At 51.8% G+C, this 25,466-nt stretch overlaps 1 protein-coding gene across 31 annotated transcripts in view; it reads right to left on the reverse strand.

Moving 5' to 3' along the window:
* Nucleotides 1-25,466, reverse strand: part of CELF4 (CUGBP Elav-like family member 4) — a 291,991-nt gene that overhangs the window by 193,012 nt on the left and 73,513 nt on the right. For all 31 annotated transcript variants that reach the window (XM_024580478.3, XM_045187666.2, XM_024580476.3 and 28 more), the window contains exon 2: nucleotides 23,291-23,373. In XM_024580478.3, coding sequence (XP_024436246.1) covers nucleotides 23,291-23,373 — 83 coding nt within the window. The remainder of the gene's footprint in view (nucleotides 1-23,290; nucleotides 23,374-25,466) is intronic.

A 25,466-nucleotide genomic window follows, 5' to 3' on the forward strand; every position in this document is an offset into this window, starting at 1 on the left:
ATCCCATTGGGGGAAGAAAAAAACAGCAACAAATGCCATACAATACAACACATTCTGTGTATGGAAGACCAAGAGTGTAGACACAAGATACGAGAACACTCCATTCAACATCTTCTCCTTGGCCCTCTACCATGTGCCTGGGAGCGTGGGACTCAAGGATGGAGATGTAGGCTTGTAAGTGGCTTGTAAGACAAGAGCCACCCCACAGAAGTGGCCAGTTAACCCACAGGCATGGAGGCTGATTCACTGTTGAGCCCTGTAGGAGTTCATCAGGCCCCCTGGATGAGTCAGGGGTTGAGGTTTGCTGTCAAGGATGGGTGGGTTTTAGCGTAGGTAAGAAGAAGAGCAGTATCTCTGGCAGCCAGAACCGCTCCGTCGAGCCATGTTATTGTACATCAGAATGGCCACCGCATCACAGTAGTCGCTTCTACTTGAGTGGGGCTGCCGTCACCACCTGCTCTCTACAGCCCTTCCACAGAAGGCTTCATTGTGTGCATTTTGCAGGAAAGGAGACAGAAGCCCAGAGCACTTAGGAGATTGGCTCCAAGGCTGCACAGTTGGTCTGCTTGGGCTGGAATTAGAACCCAGGTGTGTCTGACTGTGGGTGAGGACACTCAGGACAAGGAAGAACTGGGGGCGACTGAGAGGGGACAGTGACAATGTTACTGCTGAAAGGGCTCTTGGGAGGACCAAATTCATTCCACCAGGGAAGGGAATGTGGCCAAGGAACATTTGGTAAGTGATGCAATGCTTGGTCCACAGAGAGTGGACAACAAAGCAGGACAGGTCAGCCTTACCATGACCACTTGATCCCTGAAACTCCCCCTCACCCCAGCTCCCAGCCTAGCAGAGGTGGAAGCGGATCTGGGCATTACCCTTGCACCCCTTTGGCCACTCCTGCCCCAGAAAGGCTTCTCTGGTATTGCCTGGAAGTTTTAGTCAGGGAAAAGAAGAAACAAGGGTCTCTGATCTCTTGAGGGTGTCCTGCTTCCCTTCTGGCAGAAAGCTGGGGCTCCCACTGCTGGCCCTGGTGCCACACGCCCTCTCCCACCCTCCCCTGCACTCCCCTGGAGGCCTTCCTGTCTGGCTGGCCGTCCTCAGGCCCTGCAGGCATCATCTGCCTTCTCTACTAATCCCTCCCCTGTGGACGTGCGGAGATCTCTGAGCTGCCAGCCTGGCGGGCTCCTGGCCACCAGAGATTGGAGTCGACAGTGAGGCTGTCAGTGTCCAGAAGCCAGTGCTGAGGCAGGCGCTGACATCCAACCATCTCTGTTGAGGTGGGAGCTGGGGCTCCCAGGTTTGCTGGGACAGAGGAGTGGATGGCCAGGAGATACTTGTCAGGCCTCTTAAGGGGAAGGAAAAAAGGCAGCGTGCACAAATAGATGGCCTGATGTGACTGATCTTGGACAGCATGGGGTGTACATTGTATGAAAACCAAGTAAAATGCTGGAGGGCTTCACAGAGCCCAGCCTGCACTGTGGGGACAAGTCCAGAAGACCCAACCCTTGTCCTTAGGGAGCTCCTTTTCCAGGAGGCACCATGAATGCACAGGAAGACCCTAGAATGTGTCAAACTCATTTTCACCGGGGCCCGCATCAGCCTCGTGGTTGCCTTCAAAGGGCTGAATGTCATTTTAGGACTATAAATGTAACTACGCCTTAACAGTTAAGTGAGAGCTCAGTGCTGCTACCAGGTAGAAACAAGATGCCAGGCCAGATAAAACAAGGTGGAGGGCTGGATTCAGCCCGTGGGCCTTGTGTTTGCTACCTGTGTGCTAGAGGCCATCCTTGATGAATACAGGGTCCATGCGAGACTCAGTGGTTCCCACAGGACTGGATACATAATCTGCAGGTGCAGATTGAAAAAGCACAGCCCCTTGTTCAAAAATTAAGAATTTCAAGACGGTGACATAGCATAGCATTAAACCAAGTGCTGGGCCTTCTGAGGACCAGGGCTTTGTGTGACTGAGCTGCACAGGCCCATGAAGCCAGTCTGGCTACAGCAGGTCAGCTTCCAAGCCCCATCCACCCTATTCCCTCCGGACCCTCAAGCACTGCCCTCCAGGACTACAGTGGCATCACCCACTGGGGCTGGGATCCTTCCTTGGGGAGAGCTGCTCAGGGTGGTGATCGCTCCATTTCCCACAGCCCTCTCCAGGCCAGCCTGGCCCAGCACTCCCCTGGAGATCAGAGTGGGCAGGTCCCAACTGCTGCCCTGCACAGCACACATGCTCACTGAGCATTCCTGCCAACCTAGAACTTCTTTACCTTTCTGGGCCATTTTCTACTCTGCCTGCACACCAACTGACTGTGACATTTTACAGTCAGATTCCTACTTCCCTCCTGGCCAGGCCATTCAGGGCCTATAATGAGGTCTCCCCTAGTTGATGTTGATGGAGCCTTCTGTCCCATCCCCCCACACCAGCCACTCCAAGACCCCCAGGTCCCTCCTCCTGACCCCTGGGTTACCCTCCCCAATAAGCTCCCAGCCCTGTGGCATATTTACAGAAATGCCACTCAGCAGAACAACCCAAATCAAATGAACGTTAACGGGAAAGCTGCTAGCTTCCAAATTAGCGGTGCATAATTAGTTTCATGCATAAACCTCTCTAAAGCACCGGGGCAGGCGCAGGCTGGTGAGAGAGACAATTAGTTTTTTCGAGGATGAAAAGGAAGAGCAGGGAAGGAGTGGGGGAAATCAGGGAGGGGGTGGTGGGAGAGGGGCGTGGGTTGAGTGAAATACTGATTACATTTGTACAGCCCAACCCCACACACACGGCCTGAGTGCAGGGCCTTGCTGGTGTCTCCAGTCCTCCAGCTCCAGGCTAAAAGAATCCCCACCACACTGATGCCCAGCCCCGCTCTCCCCACCCCCAGCTCAGACATTCAGGAGGACCTTTCCAGGGCCCTGGCTGTGGCTGCCGCATGAAGAGTCACTGACTGCACTGGGCCCTTGGGGAAGATGTGTGAGCTTTGCCCATGTCTGACTCACAACTCAGGACTCTGCCTGGAGTGTTCTGGGTGTGGAGGTGCATTTTGCAGATGGGCTGGCTGAGAATCACAGCCCCTTGTGAATTTCAGAGCTCCTGGCACTCCCTGATCTCAGCAGCCCCATAAGGGGAGGTGTCTAACAGATGGGGAGTGTTGAAGGCCCTGTCTGCAGCTTGCCCTGGCTGGTTAACATGGAGCCAGAGTTTTTAGCGTTATCTCGGACTCCAAACCTCGGCTCAATCAGCCCACTCCACACCAGTGACCTGCCCAGAGGAGGACTCTGGCCTAATACACTCTGAGGTAGTCATGTGCACCTCCAAGTGCTTCGGGACATGGCAAACTCCATCCCCTGGGATCTCTCCAGCCACTCAGCTGTACTCTCTCTGACCCCACACCACAGAGGGCCTGCACTTGCCTTGGTGGATTCACAGCCATGTCCTGTCCTCAGCCATAGCTCCATAGCTCCTGCCCAGACCCAGGTATCCACCTTCTCCCTCTGCCCACCCCACCCCCCACAGCCTCCCCAAGCCTAGCAATGGTGGCAATCTCTCACTGACTCAATTTTATCCTTGAGATGAAAGAATGACTTGGGGGAGGGGGGAAGGTGGCTCTGTGGGTGTTTACTATTCTCTCTCACATGAGAGTTGAATCTGAGCTTACCCTTGGAAGGATGGCAACACCAACCTCATGCCCTTGATCGGCCTGTGAAAGGTTAAGAGGCATAGGGTGGAACAATGGGGTCCTACTCACGGTTGCCTCTCCCTGTGGTTCCGGGAAGGTCTCTCAACCTCCATGGGCCTCACCTCGTTTCTTCACCTTTCAACTGGAGATAATAATACCTGCCCCTCACTTTCTCAAGGTTTTGTGAGGATCAATAGCAGCAGAGACTTGAAGGTTTTCTCGCAATGCAGGTGCTGATACTCATTGGAGTTATGACTGAAGCACATGGAAGCTATTGCTCACCTTGCTGGTGAACCTGGCCATGACTTGGGATGGCTAGTGTGTCTCTGACTGGGGTTCTGCTGGGTCCCCAGGCCCAGTTGTGAGGAGATGCTGAGGTTTGCTCGAGGGGAGCTCTTTACATGGAGGCGTGCGGTCATTATTGCTTATTATATATTATTTATTTAGTCTGAATTTATAATTGCATGATTGCCAGAGGATCTTAGTGCCATAGGGACAGAAATGTGCTGCCCAGTCCTCAATAAAGAATGCTTTTCCTGCCATAAATAAACAGAATATCCAATCAACTACCCATCAAATTGCCTGGCCCTGGCACAAACAGAATGCTGCTAATGAGACACAACATGCATTAGCTTAATGCTCTACCAGGGGAAGCAAGCTGGCCTCTGAGTGCCAGTCTGGGCCACGGTGGGGCCCTGGAATGGGAGGGCTCCTCCTGCCGGCACCCGGATGCCAACAGGCACCCTCGAGTGGCTGGGCTCATCTCAGTGGGGTCACTGCTGTCGATCCACTTCACTTCAGGCTTCTTGGAGGAGAAAGGTGTGAACTACTTTTTTTGAGGACAAGCAAGACATGAGGGACGGTTCATTCAGATGAAAGGCACAACATGGGCATGGCAGTGGGAGGAAGGATGAGACAGTGTGGGGGTAGCAGAGATGGGTACTCAGGAGCTAGGGCAGATGCTAAGGCTAGGAAAGGCAGCGGGACACTGATTGTCAAGGACTGGGGTTGGAACCTGGGCTTTGTTTGGTAGCACCAGGGAGTCATGGAGGTCCTGAGGTTCTGGGAAGGTCCATGTAAAGAGTCAAAGGCTACTGCAGACCTTATTTAACAAGGCTCCTTTCCAAACTCTCCTCTACCATCCCCCTTCCCAGTCTGGTGGGGACTGGGCTTCAGGGGGGCCCAATACACCTCACTCTTGCTCTGTCTGCTCTTAATCACTGTCAGCTGCTTAAAGCCAAGCCTGAGACAGCCTCCCTCCCCAGCAAAGCTGAGCTCCCAGAAGATAAGATGAATGTCTGCAGGCCACAGAGCTGAGATGTTCTGGAGGAAGTGGAAGAGGAGGAAGAAGGAATAAACACCTGTCACATTAATAAGAGTTTGGGAGAAGTGAGGGGCTGAAGCCAGGAGTCTCCAGATGGTGTTTAGTGAAATGACAGTTTGATGCTTAAGAGAAAAATGGAACTGTGGTATGCTGGAAGTTTCGATCTTCATGGGGTGGGGGTGAGGGGTATGGGCACATGAGGCCTGGTATGAGGCCTGTACTCACACAGGCCTGACCATAGTCCATTCTATGTCCCAGGAGAGAGGGCAAAATACTTCCAGAATGTCCACTGAGGAACCACACAAAGTGGCTCTGGACCCAGATAGGTGCACACCCACACACTAGCAGTCAATTCTTGCAGGGCCCCCAGGGTGGATCTGCCCTCCAAGAGTGCATAGTCAGGGGGAGCTGCTGACTGATAGGTCACATTCAACTCTGGCAACTGAGTCCAGAACACAGGAGGGGCATCTTAACCAGCTGTCAGACTGAGGAAGGCTTCCTGGAGTAGGTGATGTCTAGGCTGAGTTTGGAATGTTGACCAGAGACTGGACTGGCAAAGGGCTTGGGATGTAGGAGAATGCCAGGCAAGGGGAAGCAACGAAGCAAAGTAGGAGGTGTGAGGCTGCACAGCAGGGAGAGTCAGGCAGGCTGGGTGCTCCTGGATCCTGGCATCAGGTGGGAGTGGTGGAGAGAAGCTGGACTGACAGTCAGGGATAGGTGGGGAGGCCTTGGATGTCACTTTGCAGTGTAGAGAATCAGTGCGGGGTGTTCACCAGGAAGGTGGGTACATGAACCTCCCCTGAGCCCATTCCCTTGTCCATAGACGGTGTCGTCAGGGGTGTCAGAAAGTGTCTGCCTGACCTGACTGCTATGGTGTCTGAAATTCTAACCCATTCTTGGGGTTAAATAGAGAGCATGCTCGCAGCATTCATCCTTAATCAGGAAGGCACTTTTTCTGCTCTCCGCAATGGGGAGAGGTCTGGAGCCTGTAGGCCTTGTGAGGCCCTGGGGAACAGTGGGGCCAGCTGGTGGGAGGCCATTCTTCCAATGCACTGGGGTAGCTCCACTGGCGGTAACTGAAGATAGACCCAGAAGGGCGGCAGCTTTGTTTGTCAGCACTGGGCAGCCATGGTGTTCTGGGAGGACCAGTCTGGCAGAGCTGAAGCCACTGTGGCCCAGGCTGCAGATGCGAATGCAGAGAGGATGGTGTTTGTGGAGGCGGTGGGGGGCAGCCAAGGAAGGGTAGCGGAAAGACAAAGGACAGAGCCAGGCAAGGAGAGTCAAAGAGTTCCAGGCTTCTGAATACATTCTGTTTCGATTTCCCCCCAAGTCACACAGCTGCCAGGGTTCAGACAGATGCTGTGATTAGCATTTTAATGCATTTCAGAGGACCTTGTCCGAACTGCTCTGGAAATCAGAAATCAAGAGTTTATCTTCAGCTGTCCCTGTAGAGCTACATTCTCTTTCAATTCCAGAGGAGCCTGAAGAAGAATGTGCGTGCATATGTGTGTGTGCCCATGTGTGAGTGTCCATGCATGCCTGTGCGTGCACATCTTATGTGTGCATGTGTACACATATATGCCATGGGCCCCTGGTGTGAGCACATGTGTGTTTGAGTGTTAAATGTGTGCACACAGCTGCATTTGTGTGTGCACATGTACATTTTGCACGTGTGTGCTTGTTTTACACGTGCCTTTATAAGTGCGACTTCATCCAGATCGTTCATGTGGAAGAGAGAGAGCCTGACGCGGGCTGAAAACAGGTCAGTGCTGAGTGACTCAGGCTGTCAGGACGTCTGGGCCTCAGGTAATGGGAAATGCATTTCAAATGCGGGCGGCTGCCTGGCTTGATGCCAAAACCATGTTTCCAAACAATACAGGCTAGCGGGATTTTCAGGATTTTTGAACAATGTGGAATTTCTGGAGTTAGAATTCCACACGCCCTGGACAGTGCTGGCACCTTGGGCCCAGCTCTGAGAGGTTTCCCAAGCATCCAGTGGGAGGTGGGGCAGCTCCTGTGGGTCAGGGAAGAGGGTGGGGTTGGGAAGCTAGGACCCCCTTGTGACATATCTGTGGGGGGGCACTCTTTGTGTCCCCTCTACCTGCCTCCCAAGATTCTCCTGCCACCCCAATGTGGCCACAGGTAACATCTGTCCAGGCTGTCCCGCTTTTGGCTGGATGTCACTAGCCATCCAACTATCTTCAGATGGAAAGATTTCCTTCTCCTTCCCTTGTCACCTCCCTGGACATGCCCACCCCCTCCCCTCTAGGTGTTGTACCTCTCAGCCTAAACAAAGATTTCTGGGACAATATTTCCAGCTTAGAGGCAGTGGGCCCATAACTTACCTTCCTTAGGGGAGGAGCCTGTTCAACTCTGAAGACTGCGCCAACTTTAAGGACCTGAGCGGCAGGGCTTCAACCCCCGCCAGACCAGCTCCCTCTAGTGTCAGACTGCAGGGGATCTATGTAAGGCCTCAGGGGTGGCCCTGGACTCAGCCTGGATGGCACAGACTGTGACATGGGTTGGGGGCATGGGGAAGCAGCAGACTGTTGTTCCTTGTGAATGTGTTTAATATAAATATTAATACGTCCTCTATTTATCTTTGGCTGTTAATAAATTCATGTATTATTAGAGAATCCCTCATACCAGCAGACCCGCTGTGCTAGATCAGCCTGTTTTAAGAGATTTCCTGTTGGCAGGATTCAAAGCCCACACCTGCAGCCGGCCCGGGCACAAGGATTTAACTGAACCCCACAGATAATTAGATAAGTTAACCTCACAAATTAAAACAAGCACATCGTATTAGCTCAGTTTATCCTAAAAGAAAATATTAAGTTCCCCCAGATAAATCGTTTAATAAGAATAGAGGAAGATGGCACATGTTATCTCCCCAGAACCTCAGGGCAGGAGTGGGGAGGGCGGAAGCCTCTGCCAGGTAGGGGGGTGGCTTCCATGGGCTGGCAGGGGACGGATCGGGTTCTTGCCTGGTGATCTAACAGGGGTGGGAAGTGTCTGAGGAGTCCTAGGCAGGGTGTGGGCTGAAGCACACGAAGCAACGCAAAGCTACATGGGGTCTGAGAGGAGGGAGGGGTGTCTGATGGATCCAGCCTACTCTGCCACCGCATAATACAGGACAAGCCCCAGGGACACCCTGTGGGTGTGTTAGAGAATGGGGTTCACTCCATCAAGGGGGTTTTTGTGGAGGGGCTGTGACCTACTGTGAAGTTTCCTCCATCTGTGAGATGCTCCCCACGTAAGGAGTTGGTTGAAATCTGTAAGTTTTGAACCCAGCAAATGAGAAGAAAAGGCAATTTGGACTTCCAGAGAAGTCAGACTTGGCAAAATCTATGGCACAAAAAATTAGGATCAGCAAATAAGCAGTGTAGACAATATTACCGTCTGCAGGAATATGTTGCCTACCTAAAAGGAGACGGAGTTTGCAAGTGGCTCACGACTTCTGTCACACCACCACTGTGCTGATTGCATGTACTTTGTGTCTGTTCATTAAAGCAGCTTGGCAGGACATTAACTTGGAAGCGCTGCTGAACTGTCTACTCAAAAATAATAAAACCGCACCAAGCACACCCCATAATATGGATGCTAATGGAATGGGTGTCCTCCCCAGCTCTTCTGAACTAGATTTCTCAGTCAAGGAGCCTCTTTGAGAGAAAGGCCATGTTTTCAAATGAGAAAGGACCCTAATGTGCACCGTGGCAGAGCTGTGCCCAACACCTGGCACCTTTGCAGGCAGTGTCCTCTTTGGGCTTTTGTGTCTCCCTTGCAAAATTGGGGGTGCAGAGCAGGTGATGCTAAGGCCCTGTTCCACTCTAATTCCTGAGATTCTCTGGGGTTGGGCAAGGGGAGGCATGATGGCAGAGAAGAGTCTCATTTGTGGATCAAACTCCTCTAGCCGAAGAGAAGGAATCAAGGTTTCCTGGACAGAGAGTGGGGTTTTCTGGGGTCCTGGAGCTGAAATAGTACTGAGATCACCCGGGGAGCATTTGTGACAGGAGTTCCCAGGCCACAGCCTGTCTTCATGTCGCTGTGTGTATGTGTGTGTGTGAGAGAGAGACAGAGATTGAACACCTGCCTTTCTTTGCATGTGCGACAAATCTGAATGTCTCAGAGCAGGGGTCCCCAACCTCTAGGCCTCAGACATGTACTGGTCCAGGCCTGTTAAGAACCAGGCCGCACAGCAGGAGGTGAGCTTGAATACAATGCCCTTGAATCAACCTGAAACCATCCCTGACCCCCTGGTCCAGGGAAAATTTTCTTCCATGAAACTGGTCCCTGGTGCCAAAAAAGGTTGGGGACTTCTGTCTTAGAGTGTCTCTGATGTGCAATAAGGTGGTTTAGGAGCTTCTCCAGCATCCTCCTCCACATGGGAATAGTTGTCCCAGTAGGTAGGGGAGGGGGATGCCAAGTTCCCCTTACCAGCTGCAGTGTCCCAGATGGAGCCAATTTCCCCCAAACCCTCCTCCAGCAGCTTTCCCAAGAGTGAGCAGCCTCTGCCAGCCCATGCTCCAGGTGTGCCAGCTCTGTCCACTGAGGCCGCTCAGTGAAGGGAGATTCCAGTAGTCTCTCCATTCCCTACCATTCCCATTCCTGATGGCTTCTCACTGGGGTGGCCCATGCCTTCCCCTGTCCACCCAAACCCTGCCCATCCTTCCAAGGGCAGTGCCCCTGGTGTCCCATGTGATGCCCTTGTGGAAGGCACTCGGTGAGTGCTTGCTGCCTTGCTGCTTCCAGACTACTCAGACCTCTCAGTTTCAGTCCAAAGTCTCAACCCATTTTCCTCTATGCTTGGTGTGTACACCTCTTCTCCTCTGTGGGAGGGAAAGCCCCAAGGGCAGCAGGGTCCTTGGCCTCTCCTGGCTTCCACCTGTCAGCCAGTACCTAGCACAGGATCATGCTCCTGGTGGGGGCTCAGGAAACACTTTTCAATTGAATTAAAAACCTTCTCTCAGGCTCCCAGCAGTCCCAGCTGTTGGTTGCCAGCTGTCAGGGCTGCTGGGAGAGGCCGAAGGTATATTCACTTCAGATCCCTGAGTCACCCTGCCTTGAAGGGCCTCCTGGACCACCTTAAACTGCATGGGTGCTAGGGCATGACTTGGCTTCTGCTCTCACAGGTTAGAGTTTTAAATTTTCTGGGCTTCCCTCACCCAGCGTCCAGGAGTGGAGGTCAGTGAACGTGAAGTGGAGAGGGAGGTATGTAAGTCTCATCAAGGGACCATGCAAACCATTTGGACAAACTTAGCTAACACGCCTCGTGGGGGTATGAAGTGGTGATCTCAAACCACCCTCCTTAAGCACAACCAGGCTTTGGTGGGGAGAGGACCAGTGACCTTTAGGGATGTTCCTGCCAAGCCCATACTTGACTTCCATTCAGCAGGGTTTGTCTGTCCTCCCATGTGGCCAGCCCCGAGCTTGGCCATGCAGCTGAGGGGATTGCTGTTGTGCTCCCTAGGTCCATTGTCTTCCAGACCAGGGCACATGGGGCCAGGGGCAGATCAGAAGGGGCCAGGCAGGAAGACTTGCTCCTCTGGGGAAAGAAGGAATGGCTGAAGCAACAGCAGCAGAAGTGGAGAGACCATCACACATTTCCGATGAGTACACAGGGTGCTCAGCACTGTGCACGCATCACCTCACGCTGTGGGTAAGCAGCCCTGGCTAAAGGAACTATTGGCTTCCAGGGTGAAGAAGAGGAAATTAAGGCACAGAGAGTTGGAGTGATTTTCCTGAGGTCATGAGTGGTGGACCTGGGTTGGCTTAAGCTGTGGCCTGAACCTGCCCCGTAGCATGGTGCATTTGGTCTCTATGCCCTGAGAGTCTTCACAGAAGGGAGAGAATGGAGGGAGGGTTGGAATGGTCAGGACTTCCTTCTGTGTTAAGGCTGCGGAATGCAGGGCAGCTGGGTTTGGTGAGGGTGCTGATGATTCGGATAGGTTTTGTGGGGCCTTTTATTTGAAGAAACAAGTAAAATATGGATAAAATTGTGGGATCTTGGCTCACCTCCTAGAAGCAACTTGGTGCAATGTAGGAAGTAGCTGTGTTGTCCTCAGCCCTACCGCCAAGTGACTCAGACTCTGCTTGAACACTTCTGTGACCAGAGGCTCAGTCCTCTCAGGACAGCCGATGCTGCTGGGGGTGGGAGGGCATAGTGGGCCTGGGAAGCAGAGGAGAGCCTATGCCAGCCCTGGGGCCATCTCTGACCTTTTCCGTCCTGGCTCTCAGTCCAGCCAAGCTGAAGCTTTTCAGGGCCAGTTTTCATTTCTCAGACAGGCTTTACACACAGCGTACCACCTCACTTCACCCCCCTTTACCAGAAATGTTGTGTTCAGTCTCTGAAAAATAAATTTGTCACCGTGTTGCTGGCCCTGAAAATGGGCTGGGCTGCTTTCAGAAGGTATGCAGCCCCCACTGTGGTGGTCCCCAAAAAGTGAGTGAGGAAATGGCCATGGAATGCCTGTGATACGGGACAGTGGCCTTTGATTCCTTAATATTTAAGCCACATACAGAGGCACAGAAGGACAGAAGTTCAAGAAAGATACAGATGATAAAAATTCATCCCCCCACTATGAATCCCGTGGAGTTAGCAACCATGTCAGTAGTTGGATAAATGTGCTGAGTTAGCAGCTGAAGAAACATCTCTGCGAAACTACTCTTTCTGACTCAGCCTCCTTATACAAGCATCAGGTCGTGATCTGAGCTGAGCTGAAGGCAAGCGGTGTATGTGTGGGGGGTGGGGCTGCTGCTCTGCCGGCCTGCTCTTCTGTGATCCCTACCCCTCCCTGTGAGGCTGGTGGGGCAGAACATGCAGCTCTGATCCATCATCTGTCCCCACTTCTCCTTCACCAACCAAAGCACAGTTTTGATCATGGCAGATATGTGTCTCATCTTTGGCAACATATCCCCTTCCCCAGCCTCCCTTATAGCTAGGGCGGTGATGTAACACAGTTCGAGCCAAAGAGACACGCACAGATGCCTCCTGGGGAGAGCCTGGGGGAAACTTTTTGCATTGAATGCAGAGGTAATGGGTGGAGCCCAGGCAGCCATTTTATACCCACAGGGAGGAGACTCTGGTGCTGACGTGACATGGTCATGCTGTCGAAGCAGCACCAGCCCCCAGACTCTGTGATATGCACAAACCAAAGCCCTATTGGTCGAAGCCACTGCAGCTGAAAGTATTTCTAAATGACAGGGTAGTTACTGAAACAGGTTCAGAGAGGTTAAGTGGCTTCCCAGGGGCACATGGTAAGGCCCAAGGCAGAGCTGGGGCTGGAATCTGACTCTGCTATCCCTGCAGAACGAGGCGGGTCTGCTGTGTGGTGACACCTGTAGGGCCCCCTGGCCATCCTACTGGACTTTCCCATGGGAGTAGCCTGGTCTTGGCCTTGGGGTGACAGGGACTGAGGAAGATGACACCATTCCTGCCCTTGTAAAGCTCAGGTTTTCCAAGGGTTGGTGCCACAGGATGCAGTGGAGGGAGCACGGGCCCTGGAGCCAGACTTCTCCCGGCCATGTGGCCTTGAGCAAGTGCCTTCACCTCAGTGTCCTCTTCCCCAGGAGAGCACTGGTGATGTCTCCTTGGGAGCACCTGTGCAATGCTGCCTTGACAGATAAATAGTAGTTGTGCAGTGTCTGGCCCACAGTGCTACTTGGTGAATAGTAGTAGTTGTCATGGTGGCTGGAGAGACAGGCTTTCTGTTAACTGCCCTCCCGTTTGGGAATCTAGAGTCAGGAGTCAGAGTAGGTCTGGAGCAGGTGCAGGTAGAGCCCTGCCTGTAGCCCCTTGCTCTCCTCACCGCAGTGATGGGGGCCTGACTTCCAACTGCCAGCACCTGCACTTGTTACTTGAGGGCACTCTCTGGCTTGGAGCCCATTTTGCCAACCACGCCCAAACCAGAAGAGCTGGGAAATGAATGGTCCCTGCACACCCCCTCAACCAAAGACTGGTGGGAACTGGCGGGAACTGGCGAGCAAATACCCCAGCTCCCTTGCCCTTGGGTGGATGATGACTATGGAGGCTATGACCCACATGGCTCTAGAGTCACCAATAGGGTTAAGCACCACTCAGAGAGGAAGCTGGTCTGCTCAGTAACGCAGCTTTTATTGGTTTCTTTCTGCCCTGTTGCACTTTCCCACTATCTCCTCATGTTTCCTGGGTCACCACCCAAAGAAGCCACTTGTACTCAAATGCTTCTGGGATCACTCAAACTGAAACAATATGTTTTTAAAGCCTAACGTTAGGCCAGTGGCCATGAAACATTTTTGTGCACATGAATCTCCCAGGGATCTTATTAAAGTGCAGTGGGTACGTCTGAGTGACATGGCTCAGACCACTGGAGAAGAGGCCCAAGACGGCATTTCTAATAAGCACTCTGGTCATGGTGAAGTGCCAGATCCCCATGTTCACTAGGGTTTGGACCTCTGGTGCTGTTGACCTTGCTCAGACAAGGGGGAGAAGAATGTGGGTTAGAGCAGTTTGGGAGAGCTTCGCGGAGGAAGGCGTGGACTTGGAGCTAAGTCTAGAAGCTCAGGGAGGACTATGGTGGGTGGGCAGTGGGAGGCAGGCCTTACCAGCGAGGAGGGAAGATGGGGATTGTTGGGGTCTGAAGCCACGTCCAGAGTGAGCAGGAGGTCGGTGACTCATCTGCCTGGAGTTGCTTATGGTCTGCAGGCTGCATGGGAGGGCGGGTTCTGAAGGGCAGCAGTGTGAAAAAGGCCTGCTTTGTCCTTCAGCTGCATCTTCCCTGTTCTCATCCTTAATTCTGGGGGGAAAATTCAGACTTTCATGGCTCTCTCCTTATTACCTTTCAAATTTCTTCTCTTTAACCCACGTCTGGACTCTGTTTCCCCTCTACAGAGCCCTTTCTGGTCATTCTAGCTCATAGTCATCTCCCTCTTCTACAATGTAATGGGACATGTCATCCAAATTGCATGTTTGATCATTTTATGTTTTTAGTGTACCGTGATTATTTTGTGTATGAATTAGGAGTCAGCAGATTTTACTGTGGCAAAGGACCCCGAGGTCATCCACACTCACATCATTGTTCTGTCATTCATAATAATACCTGGATTGTTTATAGCACTCCACAGCATATACGGGGTTTACATATAAGGTTTCCATTATAGACTTAAGAAACCAGCCCTGAAAGGTCAGGTGGCTTGTCCCAAGTCATCTAGATAGTTGGTGTCTTCCCTGGACAAGAAGCATTTGGTATCATTTTACCTCTTCTGTCCTGGCCACAGGGTTGGGCACACCAGGCTCCTCGGGAGATGAAGCCCCTGGCCTGGCATCCCTTGCGGGTCTCGTCAAGAACACCAACAAATGTCTTTGTCCAAAGCACACCCTGGAACCACAATAAACTGGAGCCCTAAGAGACCTCATTTTCCTGAACTCCAGCCCTTTTCTTTACAACAACTATTTTCATAAAGAATTGAAAGCTAAAGAACCATACCGCTTTCTGCCATCATCACCCAGGGTGGCCTGTGGTTGATGGGGCATGGCAGCTCGCCATTCAGGAACGACGCGGGCCAACAACACAGACGCCTGGCTCTCTGCTTGCCCATGCACACATTCTTTAGAAGAAACGTCTCCAATCCTAAAACACATCCATCCAGGGGCTGGAGCTCATGCCGACATTCTACTTCTCAGCCTCGTGTTCTGGTGAAATGTCAACAGACCCTTTAAATAAAAGCTTCACCTGGACTCATGAAGCAGCCTAGGACACCCCCTCTGGCTGGTGCACATGTGCAAGAAAACTCCCCTCACTCCTGTCATGGCCCACCCAGAAATCCACCTGTGCCAGCTGTGACTGCCCAGGCCAAAGCACCTTCCACACTGAGTTTCCTTTGTACAGGCATAAACGCGAGTGAGGCTTCGTCTTCCCAAATGTAACCCTGCAACATGAACTAAGCTGAAAACGTTGTAAAGGGGCCTGGAGGTAATGTGGATGGGACAAGAGCCATGAGAATGGATCTGATGTAATGCCACTGGGAGGTGACAAGGCCAGCGAGGTCAACAAGCAGAAAGAGAAGCCACTGCCGCCAGCTGCCCTTCCTGCTTCCACCAGCTCTGAATAGCTGCAGGCACAGGAGCAGGTACAGCAAAGCACTGGGGTCAGGGACAGTGAAAGGTGAAAAGTAGACTTAACCAGAGCAGCGTGGGACCAAGGGGCTGTGCCAGGTGCCACGGGGAATTGGAATGCCTTCAGAGGGGCCAGAGAATATTTAAAGAGAAAGTGATATTGGACTTGGGCCTCCAAGGATGACTAGAAACTCTCCAGGCAGAGGGAATGACATGAAAAAAGAGGAGCCTGAAGGAGCGTGACGTGCAAGCTCCGTGGGTTTGGAGAGTTTGTGCCAGGAGAGGGAGTGCACCACCCAGTCGGTTCTCAGGGGAGACAGGAAGCCTACAGGGTGTTTAGGTGATCAGATCTTCATGATCACCTTGGGCGCCCTATGAAGAATGCATCCGCGGGGCAAGAGTCTGGAAATGGGGGCCCCGGTGGTGGTGTGGGCTCCTCCATGACACTCAAGTTTGTCACAAGGTCTCTCTCATCTGAACTCCTGGGAACTCCCATCACTACCCTTTTTCAGCACCGGAAGATATTTCTGGATCATGAGCTGTCTTCACACTCACCTCCCAAACCTGGCTGTAAGCTCCTTTAGCAATGAGCTGTCTCAACCATTTTTGTCTGATGCCAGACACCCCACCTCCCACAAAAGAACTCTACAGGGGGCAGGTAATCCATAAACACTGTTGCTGCTGATGTGGGTGACGGCAATCATGATCCAAACCACACCAGGACAAGTGCCGAAGAGTGTGTGAAGGGCCTGCCTGGTTTCATTGGAAAGAGACTTGAGCCGAAGGCAGGAGAAAGGCTTGACTGGGGGGCAGGGGTGGATGTGCCATGGGGGATCCAGTCCTTCACAGCAGCCCTGCCCCATGACTGGTCCTCAGGGGCCAGCAGTCTGGCTGGTCTGTGTCATGGAGAGACATAGCCGACGGGTGCTCCGCTGTGCTGGTTACAGATGGAGTCGGGCAGTGGAGAGCAGGAGACACTCTTCCTCACCCTCCCACTTTCCCCTAGTCTCTCTGTCATCTTAAGTAATATAATGCCAAGTCTATTATTCTTAGAACTTTCAAGAACGTCAGAGCTAGAAGGGACTCCGGAGGCAATCTGCACAACCGCCTCCTTTCACCACCTAGAAAGAGAAGGCCCAGGGAGGTTCCACGCTGAGTGCTTTACCTAGGACATGTCTTATTTGGGGCTGGACCTGGAGTCCAGGCTCCCTGACCCTCAGCCAAGTTCTGTCCATGATCTCACATGGCCTCTTATTTATTTCTTTCAAGTTATATATGATGGCTCTGGACACAGGGGCTCTCTGTTTCTTTCAGGCAAGTCAGTCAGTGGCTCTTACTGAGCACAGGCATGGCCAGGCCTGCGCTCTGCCCTGGGGGCCACAGAGACAATGTGGTTCCTGTGGGAGTTGAGAGTCTTGCCTGAAAAATGGGGACACCTTCCTACCTGGCCAGTGTAGGCAGGGTCAAGGAAGAGGAGAGGAAAGATATGCTGGTGTCCCACATGTAGCCTCTGTACCCATGTGGCCCTCAGTCTCTGGATTTAAAACATTTCTGACTTCCCTCTTGGAACCTTGGTGTTCCCTTCTGTATAATGGGCCCAGCATGGGTCCCAGTGCTCTCAACCGGAGCTCCCTGTCCATGGCATGCTCTAAGTCACTTGTTGAGGGACTGCCAGGCTGGGCATATGCTTGCCAGGTCTGTTTCCTGTCAGGATGGGGACTCTTCTGAAGGGAGGGACTGAAGAAACCCCACATGTAGGCTGGCTGTGGAGGCCTCGGCTCTTGTCCCTGCTGTGTCACAAGCAAATTCTCAGCTCATTTCACTAGGATCGGATCCCATGTGGGTAAAACGAGAGAAGGGAGCTGCAAGTCAGTGCTGAAACTGGCAGTCCTTAGTCCAATTCTGGCCCACAGATATGAGGGTGTGTGACTGGCCAACAGAAATGATCTTTATTGCCTGGAGATGAGCTTTTGCCCCTTCTGCTGCCCAGGGTCTCCCGGGGTCTTTTCCATCTACCTTTGGCCTTAGCACAGGGTTTCTTCACCTTAGCACTACTGACATTTTGGGCCAGACGACTCTCTGTTGTGGGGGCTCTCCTGCGCATTGGAGGATGTGTAGTGGCATCCTGGCCTCTACCTACCAGATGCCGGTAGTGTCTTCAGACAATGTCAAATGTCCACTGGGAGGCAAAATTACTCTCTGTTCTGAATGGACAAGTGAATAGTTCTCTTTAGGGAATATGGGAGAATAAGGAGTATAGGTCAGTCATTTCCCCAAGAGAGGAAAAAAGATGCATGTGGCCAAGGGTGGGATCTGGAGAAAGGGCTGGTGGGACTGCTTTTCCTCACCCCACCACCCTACCCTGGGGACTCAAACACCACTGAAAACTGTTTTCTCCATGCCATGGAAGAGCAATAGGACTTCCCATTTCTCATTGTTATAGGTTCAATTGTGTTTCCCCCCAAAGCAGTTGAAATCCTAACCCCGGTATAGGGTCTTTGCAGATGATCGAGTTAAGATGATGTCATTAGAGGTGGGTCCTTATCAAAAGGGGAAATTTGGACACAGAGACAGACATGCTTGCAGGGAAGACATTATAACAACATAAAAACACCATCTATACACCAAGGAATGCCTGAGGTTACTGGAAATGAAGAGAAAGGCAGGAAACAGAGTCTCCCTCACAGCCCTCAGTAGGAACCAATCTTCCCAACATCCTGATCTGAGACTCTTAGCCTGAGAACTGTGAGACAGTAAATTCTTGTTATCTAAGCCCCCTTCCCAATTTGTGGTACTTGGTTACAGCAGACCCAAAAATAATACACTCAGCAAGAAGAAAAACAGCAGGACCAGGTTGTGGGAAGTGGGTCTGGTTTGGTGTGTGACTCCACCATAAGAAGCAGAAACTCAGAAGGTGGCAAGAGCTGAGAGAGAAGATGCACATGCTGATGGGACCCAGACTCACCATATAGAGACAAAAGCCAGCACTGTGCCCACAGCACAGACAAGTGTAAATACAGCACATCTCCAATCACTAGAAGTTGGAAAACTACCCTGAAGAATTAACAGCTTCCGTACATGCTAACTACATCCATCATAAATTCGTCTTTAGTTTCTGTTATCATATCACTGTCTCTGGGGACCCCTGTCTTGTCATCATTTGCCCTTTATAATTTATTCATCTTGTTCTTGCCTGCATCCTTTCTACTTATCATTCATCTTTACAAGTTGTACATAAAATTAGATGGATCCTTCCATGGCAGGGCTGTCAGAAAGGAGATGGGCTTCATCAGGGAAGCCCCAGGATAGCTGGTGGAGGTCCCCCTAGAGTCCCCGTGGATGCCAAATTAGAGGTGGTGTGGGCAGAAGGAGAGAGGGAGAGTGGAGGGAAGGAGGAGGAGAGGAGACAGAAAAAGCAAGTGAAAAGGATAAAAGAAGAAAGGGTAGAACGTGAGAAGGGAAAAGCAGAAGCAGAAAATGACCAGAAGGGAGAGAAAAGAAACATAAAGAGAAAAGGAGAAAGAAAGGAAGACAAAATAGGATGCAGGAAAACGGAAGGGGGAGAAAGAGAGAAGAGACATCCTCAGACAGTCAGAAATTCAATTGAGTTTTTGTTTTTTGAATTTTCCAGTTTAACATCTTTCCTGGTAAACTCAAAGAAGGTCACATTGAATTTCCATGGAAATGACCATCCTGAGTTGCAGTGACCTGAGTCAGGAGGTGTGGAGGCAGCGGTGTTGCCTGTGTACTGGGGCAGGAGATGGCCCAGAGGAGTGTGTAGGTTTGCTTTGTATTCTCAGGTTGCCAGAGTGAGGGCACAAAAGCCAATCTTTAACTAGTGAATTGGAACTTTAATGTTTACCAAGCAGATACATCTCCCACTTTCCCCCCTCCTCCCCCTTTCTTCTCCCCTCTCCTCTGCCAGCTCCCTCTTCTGCTTCCAGGCCTTCTGCTAACTGGACTCAGACCTTCCCTCTCAGCAGCCCTGGTGAAGAGCCCTTTCTGCTGCCAGGGGCACAAAGTGCTGGTCACTACTGGCCATGTCCCCTGGTTTTCTCTAATTAGAGTCTTTCCCATGAGACCCTACTTTCCTAACTTTGGAAACAGATGGGTTCTTCCTGGAAGACAATTCCTTGCAAAGTCCCAGAGGTAGGGAGAGCCGAGACTAAGCAGCAGGGACCTATTTTAAGGGACAGAATTTTTCCAAGAGGCTTCCTGTGTACAGCCAACCCCAGGGAGTTCTCAGTGGATATCTGCTGCCCAGCTCACAGCTCCTGACCTGCCATGTGTGACTTGTCTCTAGGCTGGTTCTCAGACCAGTGCTCCTACCTGATAGACCCATCTTCCTTCCAACTTTCTATTTCCACCTTGCCAATGTCATGAACAAAACCTTTGAGAAACGCCTGCACCCTACAGTTATGTGTCCTCTCTAAAGCAACTGGTGGCACTAGAAAAGAGATGTGGGCATCTGGGGGTTTTGCAGTAGGCCTGGTGTTGGTCCTAGCTTGGCAATTTACTAATTGCATGACCTTGGGCACATTGTTTAATCTCTCTGAACCTGGGTCTCCTCGTGTATGGGGGATAATCATGATATCTCCCTCATAGGGTGGTTGTGAGGATAAAATGAGACAATGGAAGTAATATGTTTGTATCATGCCTGCCAGATAGGAAGTGCTTAATAAATATTGTTAAGAGGGGTGGAGGATGCATTTTTAAAAAAATCTGTGTCTGCCAGGTCTCTGTGTACAGTGCCCAATACACACTAAGAAAATACTTGTTGATGGATTGAGAACTGCCCCATATTGGCTGTACCCTATAAATTAGTGGAACAAACATTAGGAATGAAAGAGAATGGGCTGGAAAGGGGCAGGGGCCAGGAGAGAGAGAGAGAGAGAGAGAGAGAGAGAGAGAGAGAGAGAGAGAGAGAGAGACTGAGAGTGTGTGGAAGAGATAAAGACGGAGAATGGAGAGAAATGTGCAATCACTCTGCCGAGATGCTGGTGGAAAACACTGGTCAAAAGGACCCTGGCGAGGGTTTGTGGTTTAGTAATTTCATTCTACTGAAGTCATGCTAAACTAAACCCAAGAATCCATTTGTGACACTGTTCCAGGGATGACTCCATCAGCCATCCAAGGGACCTGGGCTAGGCTGGCTCCCAGGCACACTGACCTCTGAATTGTAACAACAGCCACTGTGGTCTTGTTTCTGAGCATCCACCCACTTATCCCAAGGGAAATGTTGACTTCCCCCTCAGCCCCCAAATGAGAACACGTGTGAGAGGTGCCTCTAGTTCTTTGTTGATGTTTGGGCTGTGGTAGTGTGTCTGTGCATGACAACAATGGCATTGTTTTCCTTGCTGCCAACAGGATGCTGGCTCTGTAACTTGCTGGGAAAGAAACAGAGTGGGCTGCCTGCACTATCTTCTCTCCTCAGTGAGAAAGTGGAGAGCTGGTTTTTAATGGATTGACTTTAATGGGTTTTGAAGTCTGGAAAAGTGCCTAAATTGCTGAGGTTACCAGTTTTCCAGTTCCTTTTTCATTTCTTTCTCCTTATTCAGACATAAGGTGAGCTCACAGGGGCACCTACTGGGATCTGCCCCTGCCTCAGCTAGCAGGAACACCTATTACTTGGTTGGTTTGGAGCGTTTTGCTTGGCCCTGTCCTTGCATTTGCTAGTGGCACACATTCTCTGATCTCAAAAGAGAGAACCAACCAACACTAACAACACCAGTTCTGCTTTCTGGAATCCAAATGGCTACACCTTAAAGCATTTTTTTCTGTCATCCTATTTTTCATTTGTCTCCGAGTGAGCTTGTGCAGGGACAGTATGCCCTGGGAAGTTTGAGCTGCAATCCTGTCTTTTTTCCTTGTCCCTCCTGCTGTGGGCTGTGCCGGCCCTGAGAATTGTGAGGAGGTCTTTGAGGCCACGAGTCTCCCCGTGAGGCCTTTGAAGAAAGGATGGCATTCCAGCCACCTCAAGGGAACTCTAGGCTATGTTTTAGCTACACTGTTGAACTCTCTCCTCACCCCTCCCATCTCCCAACATACATTCGCATTTCTTCCTGCTCTTTCTTCCAAACCTGCCCAAGTCATCTTTGCGATTTCAGAAAAATGCCACTGGATCTCCCAGTATGAAGGATTAGCACAGATTATGGGGAACAGTGTTAATTATTGGTGGAAGGGGGGCTGGCGCGACGCTCCAATGTGCTCCTGATTTCCCCTGGGCCTTTCTGCCTGGTAATAAGCCTTCTTTAATCTGGCAGGCCCCTTAGTGAAATCAGCACCACGGACAGTGGTATTGATTGCTTCTGAGAAACCATCACAGCTGCTCAACCAAATTACCTTTGATATGTGACCTTTAATGTAATTACTGCAACATCAAAGTATTTCTATAAATTATTAAAGAACTAATACACTCCATCATTTAGCTATTCTGCTGTATGTAAAATAAACAACCACAAGTTAATGTTAGATCCCGAACAATCCACACTTGCTACTGAAATTCCCCCAACCCTGGGTCTCTCCCCCTTCAAAACCCTAAGCCTCCCCCTCCCACTTTCCCTTTCTGTTTCCCCATCTAATTCCAGGCTTTTAGCCATCACGAAACTCCCCAGCAATCTCTCTCAAGCTGATGAAGGGCCTTCCATAGCAATGTGGTATTTTCTATTCCATTCGGGTAGCTCTAAAATATCTATCACAATCTCCCCCAAAACAAAGTACCATAAACAGTTTATTAATCAGCACAAACCTTTCGCAGAAGCTTTGATTATCTTACAATATGGCTTTATGCTTCACATATAACATGGGGAGATGTGGAGCATATTTCTGCCATCTTACAGAGGGCACCCAGAAAGTAATTACTATAATATATGTGCATGTAGCTGCGCCACTAAAAACCAACCAGGGAACGGCCACCGTGCCAGAGCTGGGTTCCACATAAAAAAAACAAAAACAAAAACAAAAAAACCCCGTGTGCTGTACCATTTCCATACATTTGCATGCACGGGTGTATTATTAAGATGATTCAGGCCCGTGCTTTGTAATCACAAACAGCAAAATACAATACAAAGGCTGTCTTAATGGAAGGCCCTCCCCACCCCTAAACGGGAAAGGAAGGATCTTTGATACAAAGAAAAGGCTGCCCCTGCCAGAGGTGCTGTTCTCTCTGTCTACCTGCTTAACCTTTCCCGCTGTGGGGCAGAAACGGACACGTGTGTTTACATACTATTGGCTTGGTAAGAATGTAAACATGCATGTGTAAACATTGCCAAGCATACATACAGAACACACGAACTTCCCTTCAGTGTCCATTGTATAATACAGCTTAAACACGGTATATTTATAAATTCTTTAAATTATGCCCACAAACACGCACATCTTTCCATTTATCTTTTAGATACTCAGTGAGCTGTATATCTCAGCTCCCGTCCCTCCCCCCCCCCACTCCGCCATCTCTCTGAACCCACAGGAGACACAGCACAGACCCTTGACCTGAGGAACACTTCTTATTTTATGGTGATGAACTAGCCTCGATAATAGCCGTGGCTGATATCACACCCAGTTAGGGGGGACATAAATAATTCTCTCTCCCCAGCACAGAAGCAATAAACCAGGGCTGAGGCGCGATAGTTTATCAAAGACGAGGGCTGGCTCCTTAAATAAACGCGGTGATCTCACTCGGGCGCGGAGCCTGGATGGGGAGGCCCCCCCACCTCCTGCCCCGGACCCCACCCCTGGAACAGCAAGTATCCGACGCTGATCTGCTGGTGTTCAGGCGGCCCCGCTATCGGGAGCCCCGTGGGGCGGGTGGAAGCAACTCCAGGCTCCAGGGGTCCTGGACACCCAGTGTGCCTGCCTCGGCAGGCTGCACAAGCAGTGCACGGAAGCAACACCCGATCAGCAGGGGAGAAGCCCCGCCCAAGATTGTGGCCGTGGCCAAGTTCGCCCCTCTCCAGAATTCCGCTGGGCCTGGACGGCGGAATGTGGGGCCGTTTTGCGATGTCTGAGCTCGGCGCCCACGAGCCCCAGCCACCGCTCTGCGCCTCGCAGCATCTCAGAGCGCTAGGGCGGGCGCGAGCTCCCGAGAGGAGGCGGGCGGCACGCCCGGCCCGCGATCCCCCCACGCCCGCCGCCTCGCAGCCGGGTCTCCCGAAGTCGCCCCCTGTCGGCGCGTCCGTCGCTCGCGCCTCGGCGGGCACCACTTACCCCGGGCAGGGTCTTCTGCTCGTGCAGCGCGCTCTGGGCCTTCAGCGCTGACTCACGCTCGCAGTAGGTGAGGAAAGCGCAGCCTAGGGAGGGAAGCAAGCGGCGAGAGGGTCAGTGGGGCGCCCCGGCCCGCCAACGCGCCTTCCCACCGCCCTCCAGTCTCCAGCCCCTCCCTGCTCTTGGTCCCGCTCCCCACCTCTCTTTCTTGTGCTCTCTATACTCCAGCCTTCCTGCTTCTGCGTTTTCCTGTCTGCTTCTCTTCCCTTGCGTTGCTGTTCTGTTCTGCTCCTTCGGCAAAATCTCCCCACCCTGCACCCTCCCCCCACCATGCCCCCTCTCCCCAAGGGTGCCTGTCCCCATCCCCTGGTGCCTCATGTGCCTCTGCCCTTTCCTTTCCAACATCTCGTTCACCCTCCCTTCATCCCTCCCTCTGGGCGCTGTTCTGTTTCAGCTCCAGCCCCAGTACCTCCCAAGGGCAGCTTTCACCCATCACCCCCAGCACCTCTAGTCACACTTGACCATGAATTTTTGTTCTGGCCTCCCTTAGGAATGCTGCTGGCTGCTTCATCAAGGATGATGGAAGGACCCTCTTGTCTTTCCAAATAAAGGCTCCATCTGTAAGGAGGACCCCAGGCCAGGTTGGCCTAATAAAATGAATGGGGCTTCATGCGTCCACTGCCCTAGCCCATGGACACATTTGCAGTGAGATCTTCACACCCCTCCAAGTCAGAGGGCTTCCTGGGCTTACCCAGCCCACCAATGAGCAAGGCTAGACCTAAGGCTGACCCTTGCTCTGCCTCTAATTCCCTGGGTGACCCCTGCAAATCACATCTCCTATCCTGCCTCAGTCTCCTCGTGTATCAACTGAGAGTTTTGACCCTTCGGTCTCTAAGGCTCAGTCTAGCTTTCCCCTTGAGTGATTCTGACAGTGCCTCACCAGGAAATTTGGGTTTTAAGAGCCCTATGCCTAACACAAGGGGTGACTTTTTAATGCTGGCTTTTCAGGCACAATGACGAGGCAAAGAGAATGCTTGCTGGTGGGGGAGTCTTTCTGAAGGGCCCCTCACACTGCCCAGTGTCAGTGGCCTCTTCCTCTGCCCACAGACATGGCTGACTGTGACTTGGGAGGCCTGCAAAACTTGGGACCACAGGGAGTGTGAAAAAGCCAACTCTGGCCAACAGCAGGTTTGACTCCTAGGGGAAGTGGCGTCAGACTTTCCAATGCCACCCACGACCCCAGGGAAGGCATCCTGCAAGCTGGCTACTTCCCTAGTGTCACTCTTTCTTATTATCTTATCTGACCTCCCAACCACCTGTATTCACTGCCTCTGCCCCTTTCCTTTGTTCTCACAATCTCCTCACTTGGGATGCCTCTCTCCCCATTTTCACCTCCTCCAATCCCATCCATCTTGCAAGAATTGGACCAAGGTCCTCCTTCTCCAGGCAGCCCTCCTTGACTGGTTTAGTCCATCTCAAGCCAACTTCCTTCCTTAACTGTCCAGAGCTGACCATTTAGTCATTCTTATGGCCACTTATCAACTGTTTCCTGAATGCCCATTGTGTGTCATGTTCTGTGCCAGGCCTGGTGGCCCAGACCCTATTTTCATGAGGTCTGTAGGCTGGTGGTGCCAGTCGGGTGCTAACACCAGCACTTGTCATCAGGCTTGCTCCGGCCTCTTATTTCCCCAGACAGCTCCCAATGTCCTCTCCAATTCCCGACCCCTCCATCACCCAATGAAACCCCTTTCCTGCTCTTCCAATATAGAAATTAGTCCTGCCTCCATTCCCTTCCTAGCTTCAGAGAGGATTTTGGAAGGGACTATATGTGTGATGGGGACACAGAAATGGGAGGACAGATCAGGGAGACAGAAGCCCTCAGCTCCCTGTGGGCTCTCTGCCCTTCCCACCTCCAACTCCTGCCCGGGGCTGTGAGGGGCTGTGAGGGGCTGTGAGTGCCGAGGAGCCTCGCTCTGCTCTGTCTCATCCCTCCTCATCCAGACCCCAGATCACCCCTCCTCCTTCCCTTCCCTGTTTCTCCCTCCTGGTCACAGCAGTCGGTTATTGATGGAGACACATGGGGGACTGAAATGAATAGCGGTCAGAGGCCCCCGTGACGTCTTCCCTCGTGCTGCTGCCTGCCTCTCTGGGGGCCTTTCTCCTCCTGTCCCCTCACTGG

This window comes from Desmodus rotundus, chromosome 10 (genome assembly GCF_022682495.2).
Source record: "Desmodus rotundus isolate HL8 chromosome 10, HLdesRot8A.1, whole genome shotgun sequence".
NCBI lineage: Eukaryota > Metazoa > Chordata > Mammalia > Chiroptera > Phyllostomidae > Desmodus > Desmodus rotundus.